Source organism: Falco naumanni, chromosome 4, assembly GCF_017639655.2.
Source record: "Falco naumanni isolate bFalNau1 chromosome 4, bFalNau1.pat, whole genome shotgun sequence".
In the NCBI taxonomy this organism is placed as follows: Eukaryota; Metazoa; Chordata; class Aves; order Falconiformes; family Falconidae; genus Falco; species Falco naumanni.
Genome location: NC_054057.1, coordinates 55,292,211 through 55,317,148, shown reverse-complemented (window position 1 = coordinate 55,317,148; position 24,938 = coordinate 55,292,211). Strand labels below are relative to the sequence as shown.

At 42.6% G+C, this 24,938-nt stretch overlaps 1 protein-coding gene across 3 annotated transcripts in view; it reads right to left on the bottom strand.

Annotated features, from left to right (window-relative positions):
* Window positions 1–24,938, bottom strand: part of PRKAG2 (protein kinase AMP-activated non-catalytic subunit gamma 2) — a 223,167-nt gene that overhangs the window by 123,555 nt on the left and 74,674 nt on the right. For 2 of the 3 annotated variants that reach the window (XM_040592754.1, XM_040592755.1), the window contains exon 3: window positions 19,776–20,055. In XM_040592754.1, coding sequence (XP_040448688.1) covers window positions 19,776–20,055 — 280 coding nt within the window. Of the gene's footprint in view, window positions 1–19,697; window positions 20,056–24,938 lie in introns of those variants that run through there. The other variant, XM_040592757.1, reaches the window with a different exon arrangement.

Sequence of the window (24,938 nt, the reverse complement as noted above, 5' to 3'; positions counted from 1 at the left end):
TTCTGAAGCATCATGTAAGCCAAGGAATAAACCCAAGTACATTGCATAATTTAATGTCATAATAGTTGTACAACTGGCAAACCAGCTCTGTTAGCAACTCAAGATAAACATCTCAGAAACCACCACCAGCTAAATCTCACATAGCACCTTCTCATCTTCAGCAGAAGGGAGGTTAAGTACCACGGTTTCTAGCTTCTTTGCACAAGGAGAAGTGACTTTCCAGAAGTCCCCGTGCAGCAGGCTGGCACGAGGCCAGGGAGGAACAGAACAAGATGGAAGTCTGTTGAACTCAACAGCTCTGCGGCTTCCTTCACAAGAACATGGCATATTGTTCACACTGCATTAAACCACTGCGCGCGTGAAGTGGCTGTCTCACATGTCCCAGCTCCAAAGAGAGGACTAGAATTAGTCGCCCAGATTATGGAAGAACTGCTAGAGCAGATGGGAGTATAGAGGAGAAAACATTCATTATCACATACATGAGGTCTGGAAGAGAAATAATTCAAAATCTTTCTGGTTTCTCTTTCCAGGTTGGTTTTTTTTTTTGGTTGGTTGGTTGGGTTTGGGGTTTTTATTTAGAGATTTTCTGCACCCAGATCAAACATAGCCATTTTGTTAGCAAAAGAAACTTTACTGACTTTTTAAGAGATGAAAGCACAGTGAGAAAGACAGACCCTACAGCTTACTGAGATGGCAACAGAGGTACCTTAGCAATCTGTCAGGGTACAGAAGGGACAAAGACCAAGACAGTGGACACGTGAAGGAAAGCTGGCATTGTTTTACTGTCTACATGAGCTAAAAACCAATCCAAACCCTAATATTTCCCATTTCTTGATGATTCTACCCATTCATATAACTGGCAGAGGGGTAACTTGGAAAAAAGCATCTGGCACATCCATGGCAGCCAGCTGGGAAGCTGGTGAGACTGCACGAGCCACAAGCCTATGGTGGGAGTGAATTAAGGGACAGTGTGGGACAGCCTGGGTGGTAAAAATGTCCCTGTTCTTTCACTGTGCAAGTGAAAACACCAAGCACTGTGAAGTTCAGAGTTGTTATATATAGGATTGTGTGAAAAATATCAGTGGGTTGGCTGGGACCAATGCAGACATGAACTAGAGAAAGCTTTTTGAGTCTTTACAATGACAAAACAGCTGGAAACCAGGGAGCTACAAGGCAGTAAGAGAATATTCCTGGAAAACCCAGTCTGCACACACAACACCTGGCAGGAGGAAAAATATTTTCTGGCAAAAGCTAATGATAAAGGAAGAGACTGAAAAGGCAGTCAGCTGTGTCCTTGGGGGGGGGGGGGGGGGGGGGGGGGGGCGGGGGGGAGCTGCCTAAAAGCCAGACGCAGAGTGGGGAAGAGGCAACACCACAGTAATCCTTGTGCACCACCTCCTTTGTCCTTCGTTATTTATGTTTTAGGATGCCCTTGTGAATCACAGGGCAGGTACCAGTGCTCAGGCACATCCCACCTCAACACAGTCCTCAGGCTGACAATTTGCAGCCAGCATCTTTCCCTGCTCACTTCCTCAAAACATACCAAACCTTAAATTGAGGAGAGACTTCTGGAACCACAAGTCTCTTTTGGTGTTGCCTTAGCTTAGCAATGCGTTGGGCCAATCACATTACTATTTGTACCTTGTAGAGTCATTTGAAAATTATCTAAACTAGCACCACAGATGACCAGAACTTATACAGTGCCATCAGATTCCCAAATCTTGTCTAAGGTCAGCATCCTGCGGTGGCTTCAGTGCTCAAAGTAGAAAGCACTCTACCAAGTAGCTCTAACATCATTCATCAGTTTAAATTCCACATTAAGAATCAAAGCAGAAACTCAGGGTTATGGTTACAGAGCTCTGGATATATCCAGAAGCACAAAGCCCAACTCCTGAACTTCTTGGTCTGTCCCAAAAGCATTCTGCATCCTTAGTCCCTCTGTTTTGAGGGGCATGTTTCTAACACAGTCCTATGGTCTTTCCATAATGCAGCCTGGTGTGATTTGGCTCTCAGAGTCAAGGTTGCCTAAAAAAGCCTGTAAAAACCTACCAGTGTTACAGACTGAGTGCTTTTATTATTATTACATAATACATATTTGCAGGGGGGGGGGGAAATACTCCGTCATCACCTTGGCAGCTAGCAATAAGGCCTGGCAAGTCTGACCAACATCTTATTTACAAGATTGTCACTGGAGCAAAAAATATTAAAACCTCTGTGCTAATAGGCACAAACAGAAATTATTGCCCCAAGCTACATATTCCTGTAAAGCAGGTAGGCTGTTTCTAGCATAGTAAAATACTGATAAGGCAGAGAAGGGGAGGAAGGAACACTGAAGTGGGGCTGAGTACGGTGTTAATAGACTTTGGTTTTATTCTCAGCTCTGCTACTGAGTAACTGCATGACCAGGGATAAGTCACATCATCTCTGTGAGAGCTTCAGATGAAACATCTTCAGATGCTGTGTGTTTCTGCACTGCAAGAGTCTCATGCTTAGACCAATCCCTTTTCTACCCCTGCTAACCAGAACGATAATTAAAAATCTTAGAGAAAACAAAGACCTACAGCAGATGAAGTAGGTATTTATGGTGATCACAGGTTTCTGACTTTCCTTCCTGTTTATTTGCTGCCTATATCCATTACAAACCTATGTGTTCAAAGACAAACAGCAAAATCCCCCTGCTTTCAGGAACTGCTCAGAGTAGGGTAACACAAGCACAGGGTGGAGAGCATCAATCCTTGGCCAAAGAGACCAGACTCCCACTGGCCTCAGTAGCAAAAACCCAGCAAAAGCGAGCTTCTCAAGAAGTCTTTATATAAATTTCTAAGTATTTTTTTTTTTCTTGCACAACATGTTAGAAGACATCACATGAGCTCCTGTGTCAAGTACAGCACTGACAAGGAAGGTCCTGCTGGTCTTTATTTTGAGTCACAGCCTTCAGCATCACCAGCCTAAATCAGTCCCTTCAAATTCTCCCTGCACACTTCAGCCTTCCCTATTTACAGTCACCTGCTATAAAATTCACTCTCTTATTAAACTACAGTAATCTATGGAACTTCACCAAAACCCAGAGAACATCCACTCGGGGTTGCCTACAAAGCCTGGGGGAGCTGGGAGCAGAGAGGGAAGCTCCTGCCCCGGTCTTTACCCTCTCTGCCTGCACAAACCTGCCACATCACAGCCTGCACAAATCTGGCGTGGGAGGGAAGGCATGAAGCACCAGCAGAGTTCAAAGGACTTTCTGCAGCTTAGCGGCTCCCCCTGCATCTCCTCCTAATGTGCTTAGCTACTTAGTGAGCAGCAAGCTAACCAACTTCACTTTAGCAATGACTTTTACTGGGTTTTTGTGTCACTTGACATTAACGACTGAGAAGCTCCACGTGTCTTACAGATCTTTTCTTTGTCACCATCACCAGGCACTTCCCAAGGTGAAAGAAGGTTTTGCTTTTGCTCCTGGAGCACAAAACATGCAGCTGGGCCTGGACAGCACTCAGTGCTCCTGCACTGGTCTACACCAAAGAACGAGGCTGGCTCCCCATCACAGTTTTAACTTCTCAGCTGCAAGAAAAGGTTCAGCTTCACTGTATTAACACTTCCAGCACAAAAATACTTGCTTTTCTGTAAGTGGACGCAGCAAACCAGTGTCCTTTCTTTACCTGTCCTGCAGCATGGTCCCTACAGCCTTGCAGTACTGAGCCCACCAGGCTGTACATATTCTGCACCCATCAGTCCCACCTTACCCTTGTAAGACTGTAAATGCAAGGGCTTCTTCCCTTCACATATTAATGTTATTAGCATATTAATGATGTTTCTAACCTCATTTAGCCTCTTGGCTTTTGCACAATGCAAAAAGAACCAGGAAAGCTGATGTGGAATCTTTCTTAGCACAGCAAAGGGCTCCTCTAATCCTGCAATCTATAGTACAGCAGCAGAAGTTGCTTATAAATGGCTTAATCAAATGCAATCCATTCCCTAACACACAGTAAGTATCTGTGTCCAAGGGAGAGGATAAGAAATTTAGGGGGAAAGGAAGTGCCAAGTTTAGCGAGAAACAAGGAACCACACACCTTCCTAGCCATGAACTCATCAAAGTTTTTTTCCTCTCTGAACTTTTGCAAGATGTGCATGTGCCATGTGTTGCTGAGCCTTGCACCTGCTGGCTGGATGAGAAACTAATTTCTAAGAATTTCAGTGATGTCAGGCATTTTCTTTTTTTAATGTGACCATAAACTGGCAAAAGCTGTCAGCAGCACTGGCAGTAGCTTAACAAAAAATGTTGACGTTGCCTGGATACCAAGTCCTGCTCCAGGACTGACTGCCTGCATTTGACAGCAGTAACTCCTCGGGATTTTAGTTTTTCTTTAATATTCTGAGAGCCGTGCAAATATCTGTCCTTATTCAGATCCCTTCTCTCTCTCCTCCCCCACTTTCTGGCTTTGTAGAATGCAAACTAATTCCTCAACCGTAGTAACGCCATAAATAAGAAGCCATAAAGATATTTTTCTAGCCTTCTTTGTCCAACGTTAATCTTTTCAGTTCTATAAGCACTTTATAAAATAGCATGGCGAAAGTATATGAGAATCTGTTTATGTGATTAAGACTTGGCTCCTTCTTTACCATGGCCCAATGACAGTATTTTGTGCTTTGCACTTGCCACTGCCGAGGCTTGCTCAGCTGTCTCTCTGTGACCTCCAAAGCAGAAGGCAGCGAGATTTAACATTGCTTTTCAGGGAATGCTTACAGTAAATCATTACTGGTGGGTATCCACGGCGTCTTGGGAAAAAAAGAGCATTATTAAGTACCTGCTAATTTTTTGTTACAGTGGATGGAGTCCAGGTTTTCACTGATGGCAAAAATCCAGCTACTCTGAAGAGCAACAAATTTTCCCAAGTCTTTCCCCTTACTGCTGCCCTGCTCCCAGTCTGAGTTGTGCCTTAGTGTTTGAAGAAACAGCTCTGGATGCCATTTAATGAAGTGCTGTAGTGTTTTACTATCTTTTATGGTAAAGAATTTGGAAAGACATGAGAGAGAGCTTCTGGCAGAAACAGAAACAGGGCCAAAGTGCATACATAAAATACAGCACTAAACTCCCCTTCCTGGCAGCTGGATGGCAGAGAAGTGAAAAAAAATTCACTGCAGATCATTTTTCCAGGCTGGTCCCCAACACGGTTCCTAAGTGAGGAATGATGCCATTATCCCAGTGCTCTGCAGCAGTAGATTTCAGCATCCTATGGGGTTATCTTCCAAAGGAAATGATGTGCTTTTCAGATACTTTCTTTAATGCCACTTGTTTTATTTACTTAATGTCATATGCCTTGAACATACAAGCAGCTAACTCTCTTTCAACAATCCCACCCCAAACATCAGTGCCCCATTCCTGCAGAGCCCTTCTGCACTGGGCAATGACACAGTTTAGCCATGCTGAAGCAAAAAGCATATTCTCCTGCTCCTTGCAATTGCTCCTTCAAAAAACCTCCACGTATCATAACACTCAACATTGCGACAGCATCACCTCAAGAGAGTAAATAAAGCTTGAATGCAACAAGAGTGTGTACCACAACCTTGTAACTCCTTCCAACTGATGCCAATCACAAAGCAGTGAACATGTGAGGTTCACCTATGCTGTGTAATTCTGTTTCTCCTCTCATCATAGCAGTAGCAGACATGAGATTTTTGGACACTGTGCTGGCTTCAACACCTCTGCAGGGAGGAGAAGACACCTTTCCATTGTACCACTCCCAATCCTGCAGTTTAACCACTGGTAAAAAATTTACATGGAAAAACGATTGATGCCATCAAAAAACAGATGGAAAGCTTGAAACAGAAACAAGCCCTTAAAAATATGTCTCTTCACCTTTAAAAATGGAATGGACAAAGCGATAGGCAGTGGAAATAATGGTGGAGATGACTTGATAGGCTCGTTTTGTGGCCATGCCTTTCACCACTTCCCTAAGCGTCTTGTGGCTGGCAACCATAAGAGAGAGCACTTGGATGGTCTGAAGATGCAAAAGCTGGTGCATGGAGGCAGTGCCAGGATGCTCACACTGAACATGCACAAGTTCATGAGAAAAACTCACCTCCTCCCAGCTGCACACCTCTTCTTAAATACAAAATGCAACAGAAGAGTAAAAATGATGGTGTGAATCCTGGGAATCATGCTCTCCAAATTTCTTTTCCAAGCACAGGCAAGACCCCCAGCCCAGGGCAGCTGGAATTTCTCTTGGCTCTCTCAGCTAAACTAGAGCCAAACTATGGCTAAAGGTGTGGTACAGCAGGTGCAGGTCCGTGCTCTGCTGGTGTTCCCGCTCCCTGGGTTTGCAGCTGGGCTCCCCAGGGAAGCAGCTGCACGCAGCGGATTTAAGGTTCCCATTCTGCGGCACAGCTGTCTGCTTTGCAAGCTCCTCCACCGGCAACACTCCCTCCCTCCATATCCTGGCCTTCCCAACGGAGAAGCTTCCTGGGATTGCCACAGCGGGTTCCAGCTACTCCAACCAAAGCTCCAAGACATGCTGCCTCAAAGCTCGTCCCAAAATGATGGGTCAGTTTAACAGCAGTGTGACTTCTGACCAGTGCTCATCAGCGCCTTTTTTGACTTTAATGAGATTTAATTGCAGTGACACGTCTTTAATAACAAAACCCATGCCAAGAAACCGCAGTTGGAACAAGAGCTGACCTAAGGCCAGTTTCCCAAAGATTTTCACTCCCCTTCTCTTCTAACTTGTGGCATCCTGCTGCTGCACAAGCCGTTGTGGGTCACTGAGGTGGCTGCAGCCACCTAGAGCTTCTCCAGCCCCTGCCAGAGCCCCACTTAACAAGGTGCCTTAACCCCAGATTTCACCCTCTGTAATGGCCATGTGCTCCTCCAGCACCATCCTCTGAGGTTGGGGACGATCCTAAAGTAGGCACCATCTTTGAGTCTCCACCAAGGCTTACTCCCTCAAAAAAATATCTGAGATTTCACCTCCCTTCATCACCCCAAAACTCCGTGGTTAAAATAAAAAGTGAAACATCACCATGGGGCAGAAATCTCCCTCAGAATGTCCCTTGCATAGAAGCTCCACACCACTACCCCCACCAAAGTCCAGGAGGGTCTTGTCTTTCAGGATTGACCTGACTGCATGGATATGTGCTACTATCATTACGTGGAGGTGTTCCATGTAACACAGAGAAATAAGACAAGGGTTTTTGTTAGGATTTGTTTGGGGGTTTTTTTTGCATTTCCCTACTCTAATACATTTAACACATTCTTCACCTGGTCTGGATAATACTGGAGCATAAGTCCACATTAGTTAAATAATATTGAACATATTATGGCTCATCACAAAGTAATACATCAATGTAATTAAGAAAAATGCTAAATCTCCATCTCTTTCTTGGTCTTCGTTTCCACAACAATGAAACCCATGGAAAAAGAAAAATGTTTCTAACTACTGCAACAAAGCCCATACCTATTACCCCATAGCCATGGCTCTGACAATTTCTCTAAATTCAGAACATCTCTCCCTGCCTGTATTCCCTTGCCACTAGTAAGTATTTGCTGATAATCCATGTATTTTTCTGCAGTCTGGGCTTCTGATCCAAGGAAATCTAGACAGCTGTACAAACTGGTTTGCATTAATCCCCACCACTTGCTTGAAAGATTTCCGCGAACGCCAGTGAACATACAAGATGTCAGATTGGTGATAATCCTCATTACTTACTATTTACATTTTTGAGGAAGGAAGGGACATAATTAGGCTTTTGTCAACAACTATGCCTTTGATTGCATTGGAAGGAAAGGCTTCCCTGTGGATTTAAAGGATAAAACCCAACACAGTAAAACTTAGATCCCCACGTAGAAAACTACTCCTCATTGTTTACCAACTTCATAGGGTTGACAAGCAAATATTGTTGAAATCAGTCAAAATATTTCCTTTTTTCTTCTCTTTTCCTTGTTTTGTTTTTTGTTGCTTTGTTGTTGTTGTTGTTGTTTTTTAATTAAGAAGGCCCCCTTCAACTGGTTTAGGTATCTCAGCAAGGATTTATACTGTTAACTTCAGGCACCCCAATCTGGAAATTGTTCCACTGTTCAGAGCCCAATGGTCAAATCTTCCCCTGTGTCACTCTGAGAAAGTCAGATGTTGTAAATCAGATTGTGTTTCAATACACATAATACAGTAGAATTTGACCTTCACAGGGGTAGAAACCACATTTTAATTAGCTTTGGTGAAAGGAGCAATACTTTCTTCTAAAAGATGAAAAAAATCAGCTAACTGCTCATCTAAATGTTCATGTTGATTCATTGTTGAAGTTCGCTCTCCTAAACAAGTTTAGGCCAGTGCTGCCTTGCTGAGGACTCCTGTGCCAAAAGCACATTTTTATTACCTGTTTATTACACATTTCAGCTGCCATTTATTTTCCTTGTCTTTCAGAAATCCTTCAAGGTGCACCCCCCATGGCCAAGCTCACCCCTTCTCTAGCAAACATGAAGAAGGCAGGCACTTAATATAGATGCTAAACACAGAATAAATAACATGGGCAGTATTTGCCACCTGTAGCTACTCTCGTTCCAGTATTAAGCATTAGCTCACGTGCAGTTCTTTCACCCTCTCTCTAGAAAGTCTTGACCTTCCTAGCATTTAGATGTCGATTTTTATTCTGCATGGATTGAAGCCAGTTTTGGTCTCCAGCTGTTCGGAACTATGGGGGGCACGTTGGCATGTGAAAGGAATTGGAGCAACTGCATAACTGCAAAGAGCATCATCCCGTTGGAGTTACAGCTCAGGTTGCCAAGTGCAGTCCTCTCACCCTTAAACAGCTCCGTGGAAAGACTGTGAACATGAAGAGCTATGGAAATCTTATACTGAGGTTAAGCAAACAAATCTGACACCAAACCTTCTGCCCGGCTCAGGCAGGCAACGAGGCAGATACATTCACAGTGACCCTGAAAGGAAACACTCAGGATTCCCAAATAACAGGGTTTGTTGAAGAATATATAATTAATGGCTTATCTTCACATGCCTTCCCCAGCCAAAACCGAATTGCATTAGGGTCCGTGCATTTGTCAACTCAATTAAATGTCTATCTTGATATTGAGGGCCATATCCTGACCTGAGGGCAATGGCAAACTCTCCTGGGATGAGGAAAGGAGTTGTTTCCCGAACAACTGCTGAAATTACTGCTGTTACACAGGTTGGAGGGAAGGATGCTTTTAGACCCTGCTGTTTGAATGGGTTTAGAAAGTGAAAAAAAGAAAAAAAGAAAAAAAGAAAGCATAATAAAAGGTCCTTAGCATCCTGCTCAAAACCCAAGCCAAAGCATCTCCAGGCAGGCAAGGTAATCCCAGCCTGTCCATACAGCAAAGAGAAGCAGCAGGATGCCCACAGGAGGGCACCTACGTTTCACAGTCGTATAGGAGCTCCCAGGGAGATGCAGTTTGGGCTTGCACTGTGTGGCACTGTCTGGCATAGCTACCTGCAGGGACTTGTCACCGCAGTCCTGTGTCACACACCTCCGTGGGGCTTTCAAAGCTGCACTTATATTTCAGGCTCAGAGAGCCATAAGCAGCAGGGGATGCTGCAAGAAGCAAACTACAAAGAAACTCCATTATAAACCACTGCAGTCACAAACCACTACCAATAAAGTGTGCTTATAGCAACCCCAAGGCAAATTTCAAAATAATTTAACTAAGAAACTGAGGTGTTTTAATGGCTGATCATCAAAGACTCAGAGTACTTGTTTCGCATATCAAGTACACACAGATTAATATTTTCCATGATCTAAGACAAGAATTTCTTAAAGACAGAGAACAGCCTTCAAATACTGGGTGAACTGTGACAGAAAAGGACATAGCAGAAAGCCTATAGAAAAAGCAACCAATTTCTTAAAAAAAAACAACAAACCACACACAAACCCCTAAACAATTCACAACCCATTATTTTTGTTTTAAAGCTGAAATAAGAAAATTTAGATTTCATTAAACACGCAGTGCCCCATGCTAGAACCAGCCATCTCTGGTGGGAAGGGAAGGCAGTTACGTTTATTGATCCATCCTAGAGCTCCCAGGCACAGGGACCTTTGTAAGCTCCTTGCTGGCTTTAGATTTGTCATTTGTCAGCCACCAATGCTGGTTATAGGATTGTCACCAATCAGTTAGTTCTCACATTTGGACCTTTCCAGCAAGGCTCTGGAGATTGGCTGGTTTAGCTGTTTAGCTGGATACCAAATTCTAACATCCAGAAAGTGGACTAAAGAGAAAGTCAACCTGGGGAGAACACCAGTTACAGATTATCGCTGGTAGTGTACAGTCAACTCTACAGGCTACAATCTCCCCTTCAGAAAGGTCTCTCTATTCAGCAGTTACTCTCAAAATTACATTCACTACATCAGTTTTGCTTACCATAGCTCCACACTGTACCCACCATGAATGCTCACTTCACTGCCCCATCCTTTGCACTGTACTTTGTAGAGCATCCACACACCCACTTTGCAACATAAGCCATTTCATACACGGGCTAGCACAGCACAGACAGGGCTTCCGAGCATTTTACAACCCCCATCCTGCAAATCCAAAAATGATGCAAATTTTGTGGAGCATGGACCTCCAGCTAACATGCATGTGTATGCCTCTGAGTGATAAAATGCTTTCATGAACCTGAATTGGATTCTTTGCATGGCGTCATCCTTCATTCATGACGTCCCACGCTGTGCTAGGGAAGCTTGTCAGAAGTTTTGCTGGATTAACAAAGCACCTGCAATAACAGTTAGCGGCTCACACATATTATCAAACAGATTTCTTTAAAGGTTCTGATAGGTGGGAACCATGCATAGGTCAGTGTCCAAAAATTAGACCCAAGACTCATTTTCTGACATAAGTAAAAGACCTTGCCTGTCCTCTTTTTGTTTTATGTTAAGAACAAAAGACTTCTACCCTCCTTTAGCTGATGTGTTCATTATTTTAATCACAATAACCCCCAAACCAATTAACTCACTAGGCTAGAAAATCCTAAACCAATTAATTTTAAACAGTAGCATCTTTGTTTCACTTTGCTTTGACAAAGAAAATGTGAGATTACTTTAGTCAAATAGAGCATCATGGAAAGACTTAGCTCCACTACACTGATTCAGGAGTACAGGAATTAGTTAGATCAGTGACGTTAACATAGCGTTGGTATTACACCATTTCCACAGTCCTTTCACTTCTGTCAGACTTAAGTACAAAAGAGCTTCTTGCGAGATCTCCTAATTCAGACTGATATTCATTTGACTTAGCATGGCAATGGGGAAAAAAATCCTAGAACTGGCACCATGCACAGCTTTATACTAGAAGATATTTTCTTGGTTCTTCCACATCTCCTCCTCCCAGTAACAACCAACCTGCATTTAAATTTGCTGTATAGACCAAATGGGTCAGTGATGACTCCATAGCTAGATGATCACTACAGACGTTGCTATAAGGTGCTCCAGCCCCTGGCCAAATCAAAATGGATGCTACAGGCTCTCCTTGCCCAACTCAAGACTCTGCCAATGACTTCTGGAAGTGATGTGGTGCTAAAGCAGATGCTGGAAGCACATGTGATGGTTTATACCAGCTCAGCTACAAGACTGCGATCTCTTCTCACTGTGGTCTCTTTCCACAATTACTTCCCATACAAATGGGAATGTTATCTTCACTTGGCCTTATGGTCAATGGGAAAACAAAATACACAAGTGAAACCAGGGAACAAATCTAGTAATCCATGCAGGCAAGTAGCAGAGTCCATGTGAAGTCTTTAAAACCCTTTCAGCCTCTTCACTGGTTATCACCAGGGCTTCCCTTCAAGATGCTTTCACAGCCCCCAGGGTTGCATAAAGCAAAGGCTAATTTCCACAGTGCCCATAAATTGAGACATGAGAGTGCTCAACACCTGGCCCTATTCACTCTCACAATGCACAGCAATTTACCGTCATTATTAAGATTTTTATTTTAATTTTAAAATCAGTGTTTTCATTCAGTCCAAGCTCAGCCAAAGTCCCACTGACCCAACAAGGGCTACATAAGAGCTACAGGCTGCTGGACTGAGCCTGGGGTTTAGCTGTACTTTACTTACTCTACTACACATACTGTATTCCTTAAACCATGCAATTTTCTGCCTCGTGATCAGGTTCTTTCATTCCACATATTTCCTGATCAGAAAACTGATTGTTTCAACATTTATCATGTTTATTCAGCCCATTTTTGAGGGACTTCTTAATTCCATGGACTTTTTAAGAAGCTGAGAACCCATCTGTAAAGCTTGGATCTGATAGCTTAAGTGATCAATAATACTTCAGACTCTAAAAACATATCAAAAGAGCTTGGAAGCGCAATGCATTTTCAATGGGATCATGACAAGTATTCATGAACATTCAAATAAAACAATATACTTAACATTAAACGTGTGTACAAACCTACTAAAATAAACAGCATTTCTCTAGCATTTATAACCAAATACTTGCTTCGAGATGAAATTCTGAAATGATTTATCTAAATGGAAAACAGACAGATAAATATGTTTGAAAATCTGCTCCTACATGTATTCCTGGATTTTCAAACTAAGATAGGCTAAAAAGACCAACAACCCACAACCACACACCCTCCCCCCTATTTATTTCCAAATGATTTCCGGTGATTAGGCAGCTTGATACTTCAAAACTCTCTTTAGCTTTAGTGTTGTTTACGTTACTACCTGTGGGGGAACAAAGTCACCTGCCTGCAGACCTCTCTTATCAAAGGACACAAAGAAGACCAGCAGTGAAAGGCCACCAGGGTTCATCAACCTTTGGAGATGTACAAACTGTCATTTCTATTTCCCTTGCATGCCAGCAGCAGTCTTTAGAAGAGCAAATACAAAACTAAGGTCTTATCTATGCAACACAAGAAATAACAACTTTGTTGTTATTTAAAAGTCTCATCATTTATAGCATGTTCCATAGTTCAAAACCCAGGGAAGAGGTAGAAGATAATGAATTAATCTGGTTGCAGGTCTGTCCAATACTCTACAGATGACAGTCAGAGATTAAAAAACTTTTTTTTTTTTTTGTATCATTGCACCTAAATCATTAGCAATTTGAAGATAGTCTGAAAAATCCTTCTTGCCTAGAAAGAGTGGTGAAGAATGTAAAACCATACCGTATGTACTCCACCGATGCACATAACACTGACCATGGGAAACTAAGGTGAAATGGGAAGCATGTTGAAAGTTATCTCCAAATAAACTAAAACCAACTACCATAGGCACATTTTAACCCGAAAAATGACCTGCTGCTGACAGCAGATGTCAGTAACTGGCAGAGGAAATGGTGCTGGTCTTTGGCCATACAAAGTTGTGTGCTGCACCAGCTTGGCTGCAGCCTTGCTGACACATGTTGTCTGCACAAAGTAATTTTTCCAGTTTAGACAAGACCAAAATGAACAGTGTCAGTCCCTCCGTCTGCCTCTGTGGGCAAAGCATGCTTCAAAAATTATGATCACATGTTTTTGCACAGCAGTACTGGAAATTAAAGCAAGACAAACATCTCTACTCCTTTCCTAGGTTTTATGGGATGACAGTGGAAGAGCCTACAACACCCTCCCAAGGTGAACCTGGACTGAGCAGCCCCATCCTTCCTCAACCCTCATGGTGAAGGTAGTCACAACCAGAAAACAAAGCTGCCTCATGGCCTTTCCCTCTGGCATCCCACCCCCCTGCCTGTTCAGAAGGCAGGAGGATGGTGAACACAGATGAAAAACTGGAGATGGAAGTGGAAGCTGTTCAGCGTCCCAATGCAGGGTATAACTGATGGTTCTCTACAGTTGTGGTCCAAAGGCTGGAAGAGTCCAAGACTACAGGATGAATTTATCAATTCAGCAAAGAAAAATCCAAATATAGACTCCAGCAGCTGGCACGAGGGAGGACATCTCATCGCAGCACTGAGTGCCATGGGAAGGTATTCCTACAGAGTAACAGTGGGAAATAGCTTGAGCCAACAGTACATGAAACGCCTGCGCCCGGCTGCCAACCCTCCACAACAGCCTGGCTTGGACTAAACTCCACTTCGCTGCAAGTTGTTATCTAAATGTCACAAATATGGAGTAAAATCTTGGAGGGGAAAGGATTTCAGTTTAAAGTTTGAGGAAAAGTTAGCACAGATCAGCCACAGATAGGAGGCCTTCAAGGGAGCAGAGCTGAATGTGGCAACATGAAACCCTGCAGGGTTTTTTTTCCTTATTTCTTCCCTGGGCTCTCGCAAATGAGAGCTACGTGCTCCATCTATGGGTAAAAATTAGCACAGTCATAAGCTTTTCTTACAGAGGATGTAGTCTAACCACAAGATGATCTCCAAGAAAATAAATTATTAGAATGCATAAAATATATGACAACCATTCTGTATTGAATCTCACAGTCTTCTGAAAAAATTGCTATCTGGTCCTTTATTACTGGAGTACGAGGAGCCCTCCTTATGGATTATTTTAGGTGTCACAGTTAATAGTATTGCATTTCAGAAGGAGAAAAATTCGTAAGTGAAGACAGAAAATTAAGACTTTATATTGGAAAACACTTCCTTCCTCAAATACAGTGCAAATTCACTATGATTCAAATCTGACCACCAGCTTCAAGGTGTTTGAAAGCTGTGTAGTCTTCGATTCAAAGTTCTGCAAACAACCTTTAATTCTGAGCTATCTTTTAATCCCATGCACCACATCCCAAAGCTTTAGGTCAACAGAAACCTTTTAATTGATTTCCTTTGCTGTTAAAACTGGCAGCACCATCAATGTGTCATGAACACAGTTACCTGAACTGATGGTTTTGGAAGGGGAAGCAGGGCTGGAAAATGCAGACCTTCAAATCGGGCATTCAGACCCATGGAAAAAGACATATTTTAATAATGTAAATGTCACACAACCATCTACTTTTAATAAAATATTCAGGGTACTTGATTTTAGCCTGTCTGTAGAGGTAGCTCCCCAGTTTCCACTCAAAAAAATAAAGTTTTTCTCATTTATTTGTATAGGTATTGGTTCTGAAGTGAGAGATCATGCAAGAAAAAGTGTAACCTGAACTGTGTTTTCTCCCAGTGCAGGTTGTGCTCCTGTGTTTACTTTGGATCACCTCAGTTTGCTTTACTGAGAGTAAATTGGTGCCACTTCTTTCTCTTGGCATTATACCTGCTTGCACAAACTAGCACACAAGAGAAATGCACCCATCAGAGCCAAGACTCAACAACGTCTTAGACCATCAGGTCCCAAGTCATTCTTCATGAGAACAGTTCATGCAGCTTTGAGCAAACCCCAAAGAAACTGGGAAGAGGTTCCACAACACCAGTTTTGAATTAACTTTTCACAGCACCTCAGACTTCAACTTGCACCTCTTCACTCATCCTTTGTTCCTGTTGTCCTTGAAAAACATATAGAAAATCAGCATCAGCCTCCTGCTTCTACAGGTCACTCCAATTTACTCATTTTTTTGTATCCAATTAAAATGTAATTGCTCAATGTTCCACAGTTACTCATGCACCCACGCTGATGGGTAAAACCCAGGTACTAAGCTCTACATCCCATAAAGCCAAGTCTCCGCTTGCAGAAGGTGCCTGGCTTTGGGAGGTGCAAGGTGGGCAGTGCTGGGTGGGACTGCATCTGCCAAGCTTCCTAGTGTGGGTGAGCAGCATTAGCAAGTCATCTGCGCCACCTCAAAGCCAAGCTTAATTCATCCCAAATCCATATTCAGTTTTCAATTGTCAGTCTAACAGTACTGTTGCAAAGAAATTCTCAGACAAAAAAAAAAAGAGATTAAAAAAGTCGAGAATTAAAATTTCAAAGCACTTGTACAGAAACTCAGTGCACAAAGAGCTGTCTTGGATTTCTCTGCAGTGAACTTCCCAAACTGGAGGGGCTGCACCAGTGGCCAAACACACACCTCACCCAAAAAGGTCCCCGCAGAGCCTCTTCCAGAGGTGGCTGCCTTTTCAAAGGTGAAGCCCCAACAAGCCATTTACTGTTTTGACGCTGTACTTAGAAAATACCTGAAGTGGCTGGCAGCCAAGCACATGTTGTGGGAACGTATTTTGCCTTTCAAGGCAAATCTTTTGTCACTTCAGAGCCATAGGGTTATGACCAGATGCTGAACTGGGGTAACCAAAGGGAAAAGACACAACGATGAGCTTTTGGCTATTACCAACAGAAGTGATACGATATTAAAGATGAGCAAAAACTTTAAACTCCCAGCCTTCAGTGGAAAGTGTTTTAAGACTCCCATCTGCAAATCACTTTCTGTTTTAAAATCATCCTCCCCTAACCATTAATGCCCTTCCTAAACTGCATACATTCAAAAGGCAAAATAACTTAGCTGGGAAAAGAGCAACTACATGGGAAAGCAAGCGCTGAGAATACCACACATAGCCTTTAAAACGAAAACAAGCTAGGAAGAAGTTGCTTCCAAGAAAAACAAGGAATATGCAGAGTAACAGGTTAGACTGTGTTTTGAACAATGTGTGGGAGGAGGAAGTGGAGGGAAGATGGGGTATGTAATGTAAAACAAAGACAGCATATACTTCCCCCACATACTGCTCCATGATGATGGAGGGCAGCACAAATTCATTTCAGATAAAGTGGGGGACAAAAATACCCCAAGCCCCTGTGAACTTTTATCTGGTGCCTTTTTTTTTTTTTTAAATTGCAGATTGCCTGGATAAAATACAGATTTGCTATAAACCCAAAGGGAAGGTTCCCATGCAGTTTCCCAGAAGAGCTGTAACTGGGAGGGACCACTGGAGGTCTCTGGTCCAACTGGTGCTCAAAGCACTGCTCCAACTTCAAATTGGGGTGCTCAGAGCTTTGTCCAGTTGACTTATTAAAATCTGCAAGGGCAGCAATTTCACAGCCTCTCTGGACCCCTGCTCTGATGCTGTTATCACTCCCACCAAGAACTTTTTTCTCACACCTGCCTGGAGTTTCCCTCGCTGCCTCCCACCCCTTTGCTGGGCATCCCTGAGATGCCTGGCACTGACTTCTCCACAACCCCATTATGTAACTGATGACAGCAAAAAGGTCTTCTCCTCCTTCATCTTCGTCTTCCCCCTACACCACATGCCCCATCCCCTGACCAATGTAGTGGCCCTTTGCTGGACCAGTACATCCCTGTCTCTCTTGTACTTGGGAGCCCAGAACTGGACCTGGCACTGCAGTGCTGAGCAGAGCAGGAGGATGACTTCTCTTGACCTGCTGGGGATGCTTCTCCTGGCACAACCCAGCACACAGTTAATTTTCATTTTAATACTATTAACCCAACACCAACAGGGCTGTAAAGACAGGCAAGCATGGCAAGTCCATGTGATTTCAATGCACTCACAGTTTCAGAACTGATAAAGTAACCTGAGTCCCATTCACTTTTAACACAGGTATCCCAAGCTGCTCGAGAAAATGGGATTTTAATCATGTAGGCTGTGGCAATTTTTTGCAGTGAGGAATTTATGCACCTTCAAAAACATGGAGCCCCATCCTGGTTTAGCTCTTCAGCACAGCATCATTGCAACGGTCTGAGATATTTGGTTTGAAGAGTATCTGAGAAGTCTTGTCACTCAGGAAATGCTGTTCAAGCCACAGAGACTTTGTTTGGAGTGGGATGTAACCAATTAACTTAGTGGTTTATAATACCTAAGGTTATTCTTTATTTGCAAAGTAGCAGAATGCAAATGTTTTGCTTGTGAAAAACTACATAATACAACAGAAATGCTAAGCCATATATTTCTTAAAGTCCTGAAAAGGTTTTGTTAAATAAAATTTAATTAAATATAGTAAACCTGAAGAGTGAGTGTAATTCATTACTGACCCTTTTAGCACATTCTGAATAAAATCGACTTCAGCATGGTAGTAAAGGGTATGTATTTGCATTAGCCTCTCCATAAGAGAGCTAAATGATGTGAAAGCACACGGTAAGAAATGTTCGGCTTTGCCAAAAGCTGCAGAATGGGAAGCATTACAATTTAAACACCAATTTTAATCACCATGCCCTTTCCAAGAGGCTGCCCCTCCTGCCTTAAGAACAAAAGACCATGAACACCCAAGCCCAGCGCAATTCCTGCAACCCCCACTGGAGCAGCAGGGTCATGGGTATCTTCTGTTAGCTCAAATATAGCATGGCCCCATTCCAAGCCTGTTCCTGTGACAAGTGATGTGACCTTATCAAAAAGAATTTTGCTGACTACTGGAAGATTCCTTTATTCAATATTCTGTTATAACTATCTAGGACTTAAACAGTGTTACTTGCTTGGATAACTTGATTAAAAAGTCACAAGATGGCTTTGCTATACAGTATATATTGCTGTTATTCAGGCAGCAGCCTGTCCTTCTCTGTGTACTCAATCAGCAGCATACTGCCTATGCAATATTTAAGCCTACGTGGACTAGCAAAAGAGCTTAAATAGACTTTAATTACTGTGAGGCTTGAAAAAGAGTGGAATAAAAAGCATACTTGAACTTCAAGCAGAGAAGAACAAATGTCCTTGAACAGAAATGATACTTGGGAGTCTGCCTGGAGTCTACTTGGAGTCCTTCAGAATCACTGACTCCTACTTTTAATCTCCTGATGGTGTTTTAGAGAGGGGTAAAGACTGGAAAAGATGTCATTTCAATTAAGCGGCAGCAAAACTTCTGATAAAAAGAAAGAAAAATCCTATATGAGTTTGCATAGCCATGGTTCTTGTGCACAAAATTAATTATGAAATTACTTGTTCTGATTAACAGCAACACCTTTAAGGGAAATTCTGATGATGAAAAAGAAGAAGGTCCCTCTAAACTACTCAAAAGTCACTGAAAGCTATCAGTACATTGCAGGAATCATATAGCCAAATGTAGTATAAGCATCACTAATTCTGCGCCTACAATGTCACAGATTTGCCAACAATTTATCGTTGAGTTATTTATTCGGTTCACAGAAGGAAACCTCACTGTGGTCTGACAAGTGAGCACCTTCAGTGTCAGGATACTATTCCTCTCTTTCCCCTGTATCTCTGTTCCCTTCTTATAGCCACAAACCCCTTGAACAGACCAGGTTTTGTTTGTTGATCAGCACTGGGAACTTTTATTCAGCAATAAAGTTTTAAAATTGAAGCTTGTTCTCAATCCTGCTCATTTCTGAGTCCTAACGGTGTGTTAGCTCATGGGCTGCTGAAGAGGTAAAATTTGTGCCCAATATAAAGCAGGCAAATGCTCTGAACCATGGAGGTCTATGATGCCTTTCATATTCTGGCAGAGGAGCTCAAACACTCCCTTAATGGTTGTTTAATTGGAAACACATCATTTACTTCTATCCAGTAAAGGTCTCTTTCCCCTCCTACAACAGGGCAAAGAAATATCAATTAAAGAAAAAGCTAAAATTCTCTAAGGAGTCTACCGAATTGAGTCTCTCTTAGCTTCCGAGGTGATACCCTTGCTGTGCCCACCTCCACCACAAACCCCACGAACATCTCCAGATGTTCTCAAGCTCTGGTGCTGATGTCCAACCAGCCACAGTGAAACCACCCAGAAAACTCCCACTAATTTCAGTGTTTCTAAGCTTTGTGTTAAGTGTTTCTAAGTTCTGAAGCATGATTTCTCTCCTCAGCCCTGCATAGGTGTCCATGGCCCTGCAGAGGTCATACCCTAATGGCCAGCATGTCAGAAACCCAAAACACATGGTCAGTGAAAGAGATAACGAACAATTAGCACATGCCTCATCTGCACTTACTTCACTACCGCAGGTAAAGAATGGGCCAAGCCCAGAGGTACCGTGTATCTTCCTGAAATAACATGAGCAATTTCTTACTTTTTCTTGATCTGGAGAAAAACTTGATGCCCCCAGGAGAGGTAGACGGGTTAGAATTGGGGGAGGACTCTTTGGAGGACGACCTGAAGATCCCACTGAAGCTCATTCGGCGTGGGGAGCGTGGGGGAGACTCCTGGTAGGGGAAGGGGAACACTGTTTTGGGTGAGCCAGGGCTATGTTTGGATCTCACAGGGGCAGAAACGGGGCTGGAAGGTCGGTTCTGGAGCCCTTTCGAGAAAAAGCCTTTTGAAGGACTGCCAGCAGAGTAGCTTTCTTCCACCTGAGGATGAGAGAAAAAGGAAGAAAAAAGAAAAATCACATTAATTCAGTTTAGCTCAGGCCACCTGTATCTCTGAGCTTGCCTCAACACAGTCAACTCCTGTTTATTTGGGTGGTGGATCAGCCAGACCTCACGTTCCCCAGCACCTGCCTCCACCGACATGCAGATGTGTGTGTGCCACCTCTCTGGGCTCCATGCTGCCCTTACTCCTAAAGATGCCCTGATTTTCACAAAAAAAATTCAACATGTGTGCATACATTTTATTATCACACATATAATGCAGGATTTTCTCTACGGCTTTATTTGCCACACATCCCTTTTCCTTCCCTGGCCAACTGAAAGATGACTGGAAATGAATTTATTTAAGGCAATGAATGATTGCCATTAAGGAAACACAGGGTCCTGAAGTATGGCTCTTGAATTTAAGAATCCATCTACAGTACTTAAATATCTATCACATGATGCAACACAGCACAGTGCACAAGTTACCAAGTGCCTGACAGGTCTCTATGACACCACCTACAGCCACAACTGTTGGATTGCAACTCCCAAAAATAGAGGAAACATTTTAGAGTGACAACATTCCTGCTAATTATCCGGTCCCCGAGCCTGACTATGACATTTCTAACAGCTGTATCTCTTTTGGGACCTGTGCTGGCTTTCCAGCTAGCTTGAATATCCATGCACAGCACAGCACTGCACCACGTGGGCTTGCCCAGTGAGGTGGGATAAAAATCCAGAAAAACAAATGAAAAAAAAAGGAGCAAATATTAAAATCTCCCCCTATACAATTAACAGAATCTGAGCTCAAACCTCCGTGGGATTTGCCTGTGCCTGGGCTGTACAGGGAGTTCATTTCCTTCTGGATGCACAAAGTACTTCTGTGGGTATAAGGCTGGTTTTTCAGCTGGGGGCATTTCCCATGAAGGAAGGGCCATGATCCTGGCAAAAGGCACTAGTGGTTTCAGGTCTCCAGGGAACGCATAAGCAAAGGCCACAGCATATGTGCCCACGTGCCACTGAGTTTCAAGCCCTGTGTACACCTGCTCCTCTCTTCCCAATTACACAACACAAACCAGGAGGTATGGAGCAGATGGCAACTTCTGCTTGTGAAGATGCCACCCGAACTACTTAGGTATGGGCGTTGTTGCCATGGGAGGGAAAACCAGCATCTTTTATTAAGATAACTTAGATGAAAGAAGAGATGAAAGAAAGCCTCATAGGTATGAGTAAGTTACGCAGCTTCCTTCCACATTCCAAACAAACATTTCACAGAGAGCATATGGCAAAATAAGCGCTCAGCTTTGCCAACCCCATTGTTCACCTGCATCTCAAATCCTGCTTGTTTGGTGTTGGAACTATAGCAATCTTACTGAATGAAGTGAAAATATTTTTACCTGTCAAGATATACATCCTGAATATTCTACTGTAGATCTCATTAAATACACAAGTTACAAAAGACTTCAGCCAGCATTATGTATCATGTTACTTCCAAACACAGAAGTAAAAATAGTTGTAGTACAATAAACACCACCACATCTCCTTTCCAGGGATATTTTTCAACCAATCTTCGTGCTAAAATCAACATGGCTGCTCTGTGTTATTTAATTAATATCTAGGCTCAAAGATCACCTTTTCATTTAATTTGAAAAAAGAACCCCCTTTTTTTCTGGATTAACACAAATATTAAACAGAAAGACTGTGGAACATAAAACCGTTCAGTGATTCTGTATGCCCTCCTCTGTGTCAATGAGTGGCTTGTGTATATGAATACAGCTAAAAATGGTCAGCTGAGTTTAAATCACACATGCAATTAACTCCATTTTCAAAATAATGTTTAGCCACAGCTCCAACACACTTGTAGAAATACGTGTGAGCCGCACAATGGCCAAATAGCTGCTCCCTCTGTAACACAGGATCCCACTTCTTGTAATCCTGTCTCCTACACGTGCATTTTGAAACAGCTCCTCTTTCCACTTGGGATGGGACAGAGCTGGAATGGGTCCTGCTCTGTGGGAACTGCTTAAGGGCCTGCAGAGAGCGTGCCCCCCTGTTTGGGAAGGTTTCAAACCTAAAAGACAAGTGGCAGTTCATCTGGGAGATGGACACAAATAGCGCAGGTCACTAGGCAGAGCACAGAGGCACACCAGCACAGCCTTGGACAGCTGATGAATTCTGCTCTGTACTCCTCTGCGCAGCATGGAGATGTCTGGCAAGTGACACAACAGCTTTTTATACCTGCATATGTATTTTTGACAGTGTAGACAAAAATATCTCAAAAATATACCTGTCCTTTTGCAGATGAATTAGGGGCGCAGTTGCCCTCAAAGGGACATTTTTGGAAAAGATAAATCAATTCTGGCTGAAGCGCTGGGCACCAAAAGCAACAACAGACTCTTGGCAGTACCCATAAGAGAAGAAAAAAGTACTATTTCATGCTTAATGCAGTGGTCTGAGCCTCAGGTTTGCTTACCAGCTCTGTAACGGATTCTGTGTGCAATCTTGATAACTCATTTCGTATTACACACCTATTCTGCCATGAGGACTCATTTCATATTACACACCTATTCTGCCATGAGGACCGTATCTCCTTTATTCCCACTCTGGCACACAGACTGTCTCCCAGTGTGTATTTATCAAGAATAATAAGGGCACAAATCCTCGACTGAGACCTGGAATAGTAACCACACTATAAGTAAATTCATGAACAAACGGCACTTTTGTAATGGGTAAAACAGTCCCAAAGTGATAGCTTTTTCATAAAAGCTCATTAACTTTACTAAAATCTCATCTGTAAATCATCTGAGACTACTTACACATTTCCTTTTCACAAATATGTAATCCAGGAAACAACCAAGTAGTGCAATGGCACCTCCTTTTGCATTGTAATTTCAATCGGTCTATTGCCAAATCTACTGCCTGAAAGTGGGGAGTAAGAATATTTTCAAGTTAATTTTAATTATATACAAATCCACCACTACTACTGTAATTTAGGACTGTTTCCAGGATGGTAATTTCATTATAATTTTTCCTAAAGTGACAAGTCATTACATTTGTAAAGCTAAGAGAAAGGTATCACTCTGGTGTTACCTTTAATATTTTGTGTTATCTTTTTTGCATGCTTGCTTGGTTACAACGACACCCTGATAGGAGACACTTTTAAAAGACTATGGTGTCTTCCCTCACTAAAGTAATTAATTCTAGAAATGTAAAATGTCAGACAAGAATTTGTCACAAAAGTCAGTATACCCTTGTATGTGCAAGTCAGACACAAAAGCAAACTGTTCTCAAATTCTGAGCAGAAGCAGCGGGATGTTTGTATTTATTGCAATCACAACTGGTTGCTTTCTCTCCATCGTGCCAGGCAGATGAATTAGCTAATTGCTGGAGCACCAGGGCACACTGCTAAATACACATGTGCATGCTACTAAATTAAAGGAAATTACTACATCGAATTCTTCCCCAGCTGCTCCACATGTTAATTATACACAGGTTACACCCACCATCAAAGCAGATAAATACCTGTGATTTTGCTTTGGGAATTACAATAGAATTGCTTGCTTAGGCTATTATTTGAGCTAATGGATTGGAAGCTTTAAAAGATGATTAGGTGCTTCCATGAGTAAAATCATCAGCAACAACAGTTATCACAGCATACACAAAAGTCACAAGGCAATGTTAATTTTCATGCTTCAGCTGGGAATGTGGAAGAATCTCTGCTGTGGAATAAACCCCATCATCCTATGCAGGCTATACTGGCAGCGGTGCTAGGGGCAGGTTATACAGCGAGATGGATCATCAGCCTGTTCTTTATGCTTTTTGGGCTCATTTCCTGAAGCTATGACAGGCAGGTAGGCAGAAAACTCCCACATGTGCTTTGGAAAAATAACTACTTCCCCAGCTGAGCAGTAGCAGAAAAAAACTCACTATTATACCCTGGTTTCTCACATTAATAACCCTTGTTTGTCTGTTTGTGTTGGTCCAGGAAATGCAGTAAAGTGAGAATGGGCAGAAATATGAAACACATCTAATAAATGCACGTGGTGATATGGCTCATTTGGCCCTGATTGGATAATTGGTCTCTTGGAGATAAAATAATCCAAACGCACGATGCAAGCACAATACAAATCAATGCACAAATAAGGTTTAATAAAAGAAAATGAAAAATTTCTCTAAGTATGAAGACTGTTCACCTAACTAAAAAACCTTAACCAACCAACCAACAACAAAACTTTCCCTGTGTTGGCTTTCTGCAGGGCATATATGAGCAATTTGAGCTCTAAGCCTAAGCTTTGACTCCTTAAACCTTAAAACTGGTGATGTTGGAGAGAAATGACAGCTCCTGACCGTATATCTGCAAAGAACCATACAGTGGGAATACACCTAAATTAGCAGCTCAGTAATAGTGCCAGTGCAACCCTACCCTCGGCCTACAGCAATGTGCTCCCCGGTGAGGTGAAGCAACTGAGCAGTGCCCCATGCTACATCCGATGTGCTATTTCTAGCAACTGATTCCGCTTGTGCAAGGCTAAACCAGTTACCTTACATAGCACTGAGTAAATATATCCTAAAATGCTGTAAGACACTATCAGTTTTCATGCTTCAGAGCACAAAAGGATCCTCAGCTGGGGACCAGAGAGAGACTTTCCTCTCTTGTATACACCAAATGATCTTAGGCAGGTTTCTAAGATACATCCAGAACTACCCACTGTTGGAAACAAAGCAACAAAACCAGGCATGTCTTACAGTACTTGGCATCTAGCAGACTTAATGTTCAATTTTTTGAATGAAACATAAAGTGATAGCATGGCAGTTGGCCCAAGCTAGGCAGCTCTGGAAGATTTCGACACAAGAAATAGCATCCTGAAAGCTGCCCCTGTCAT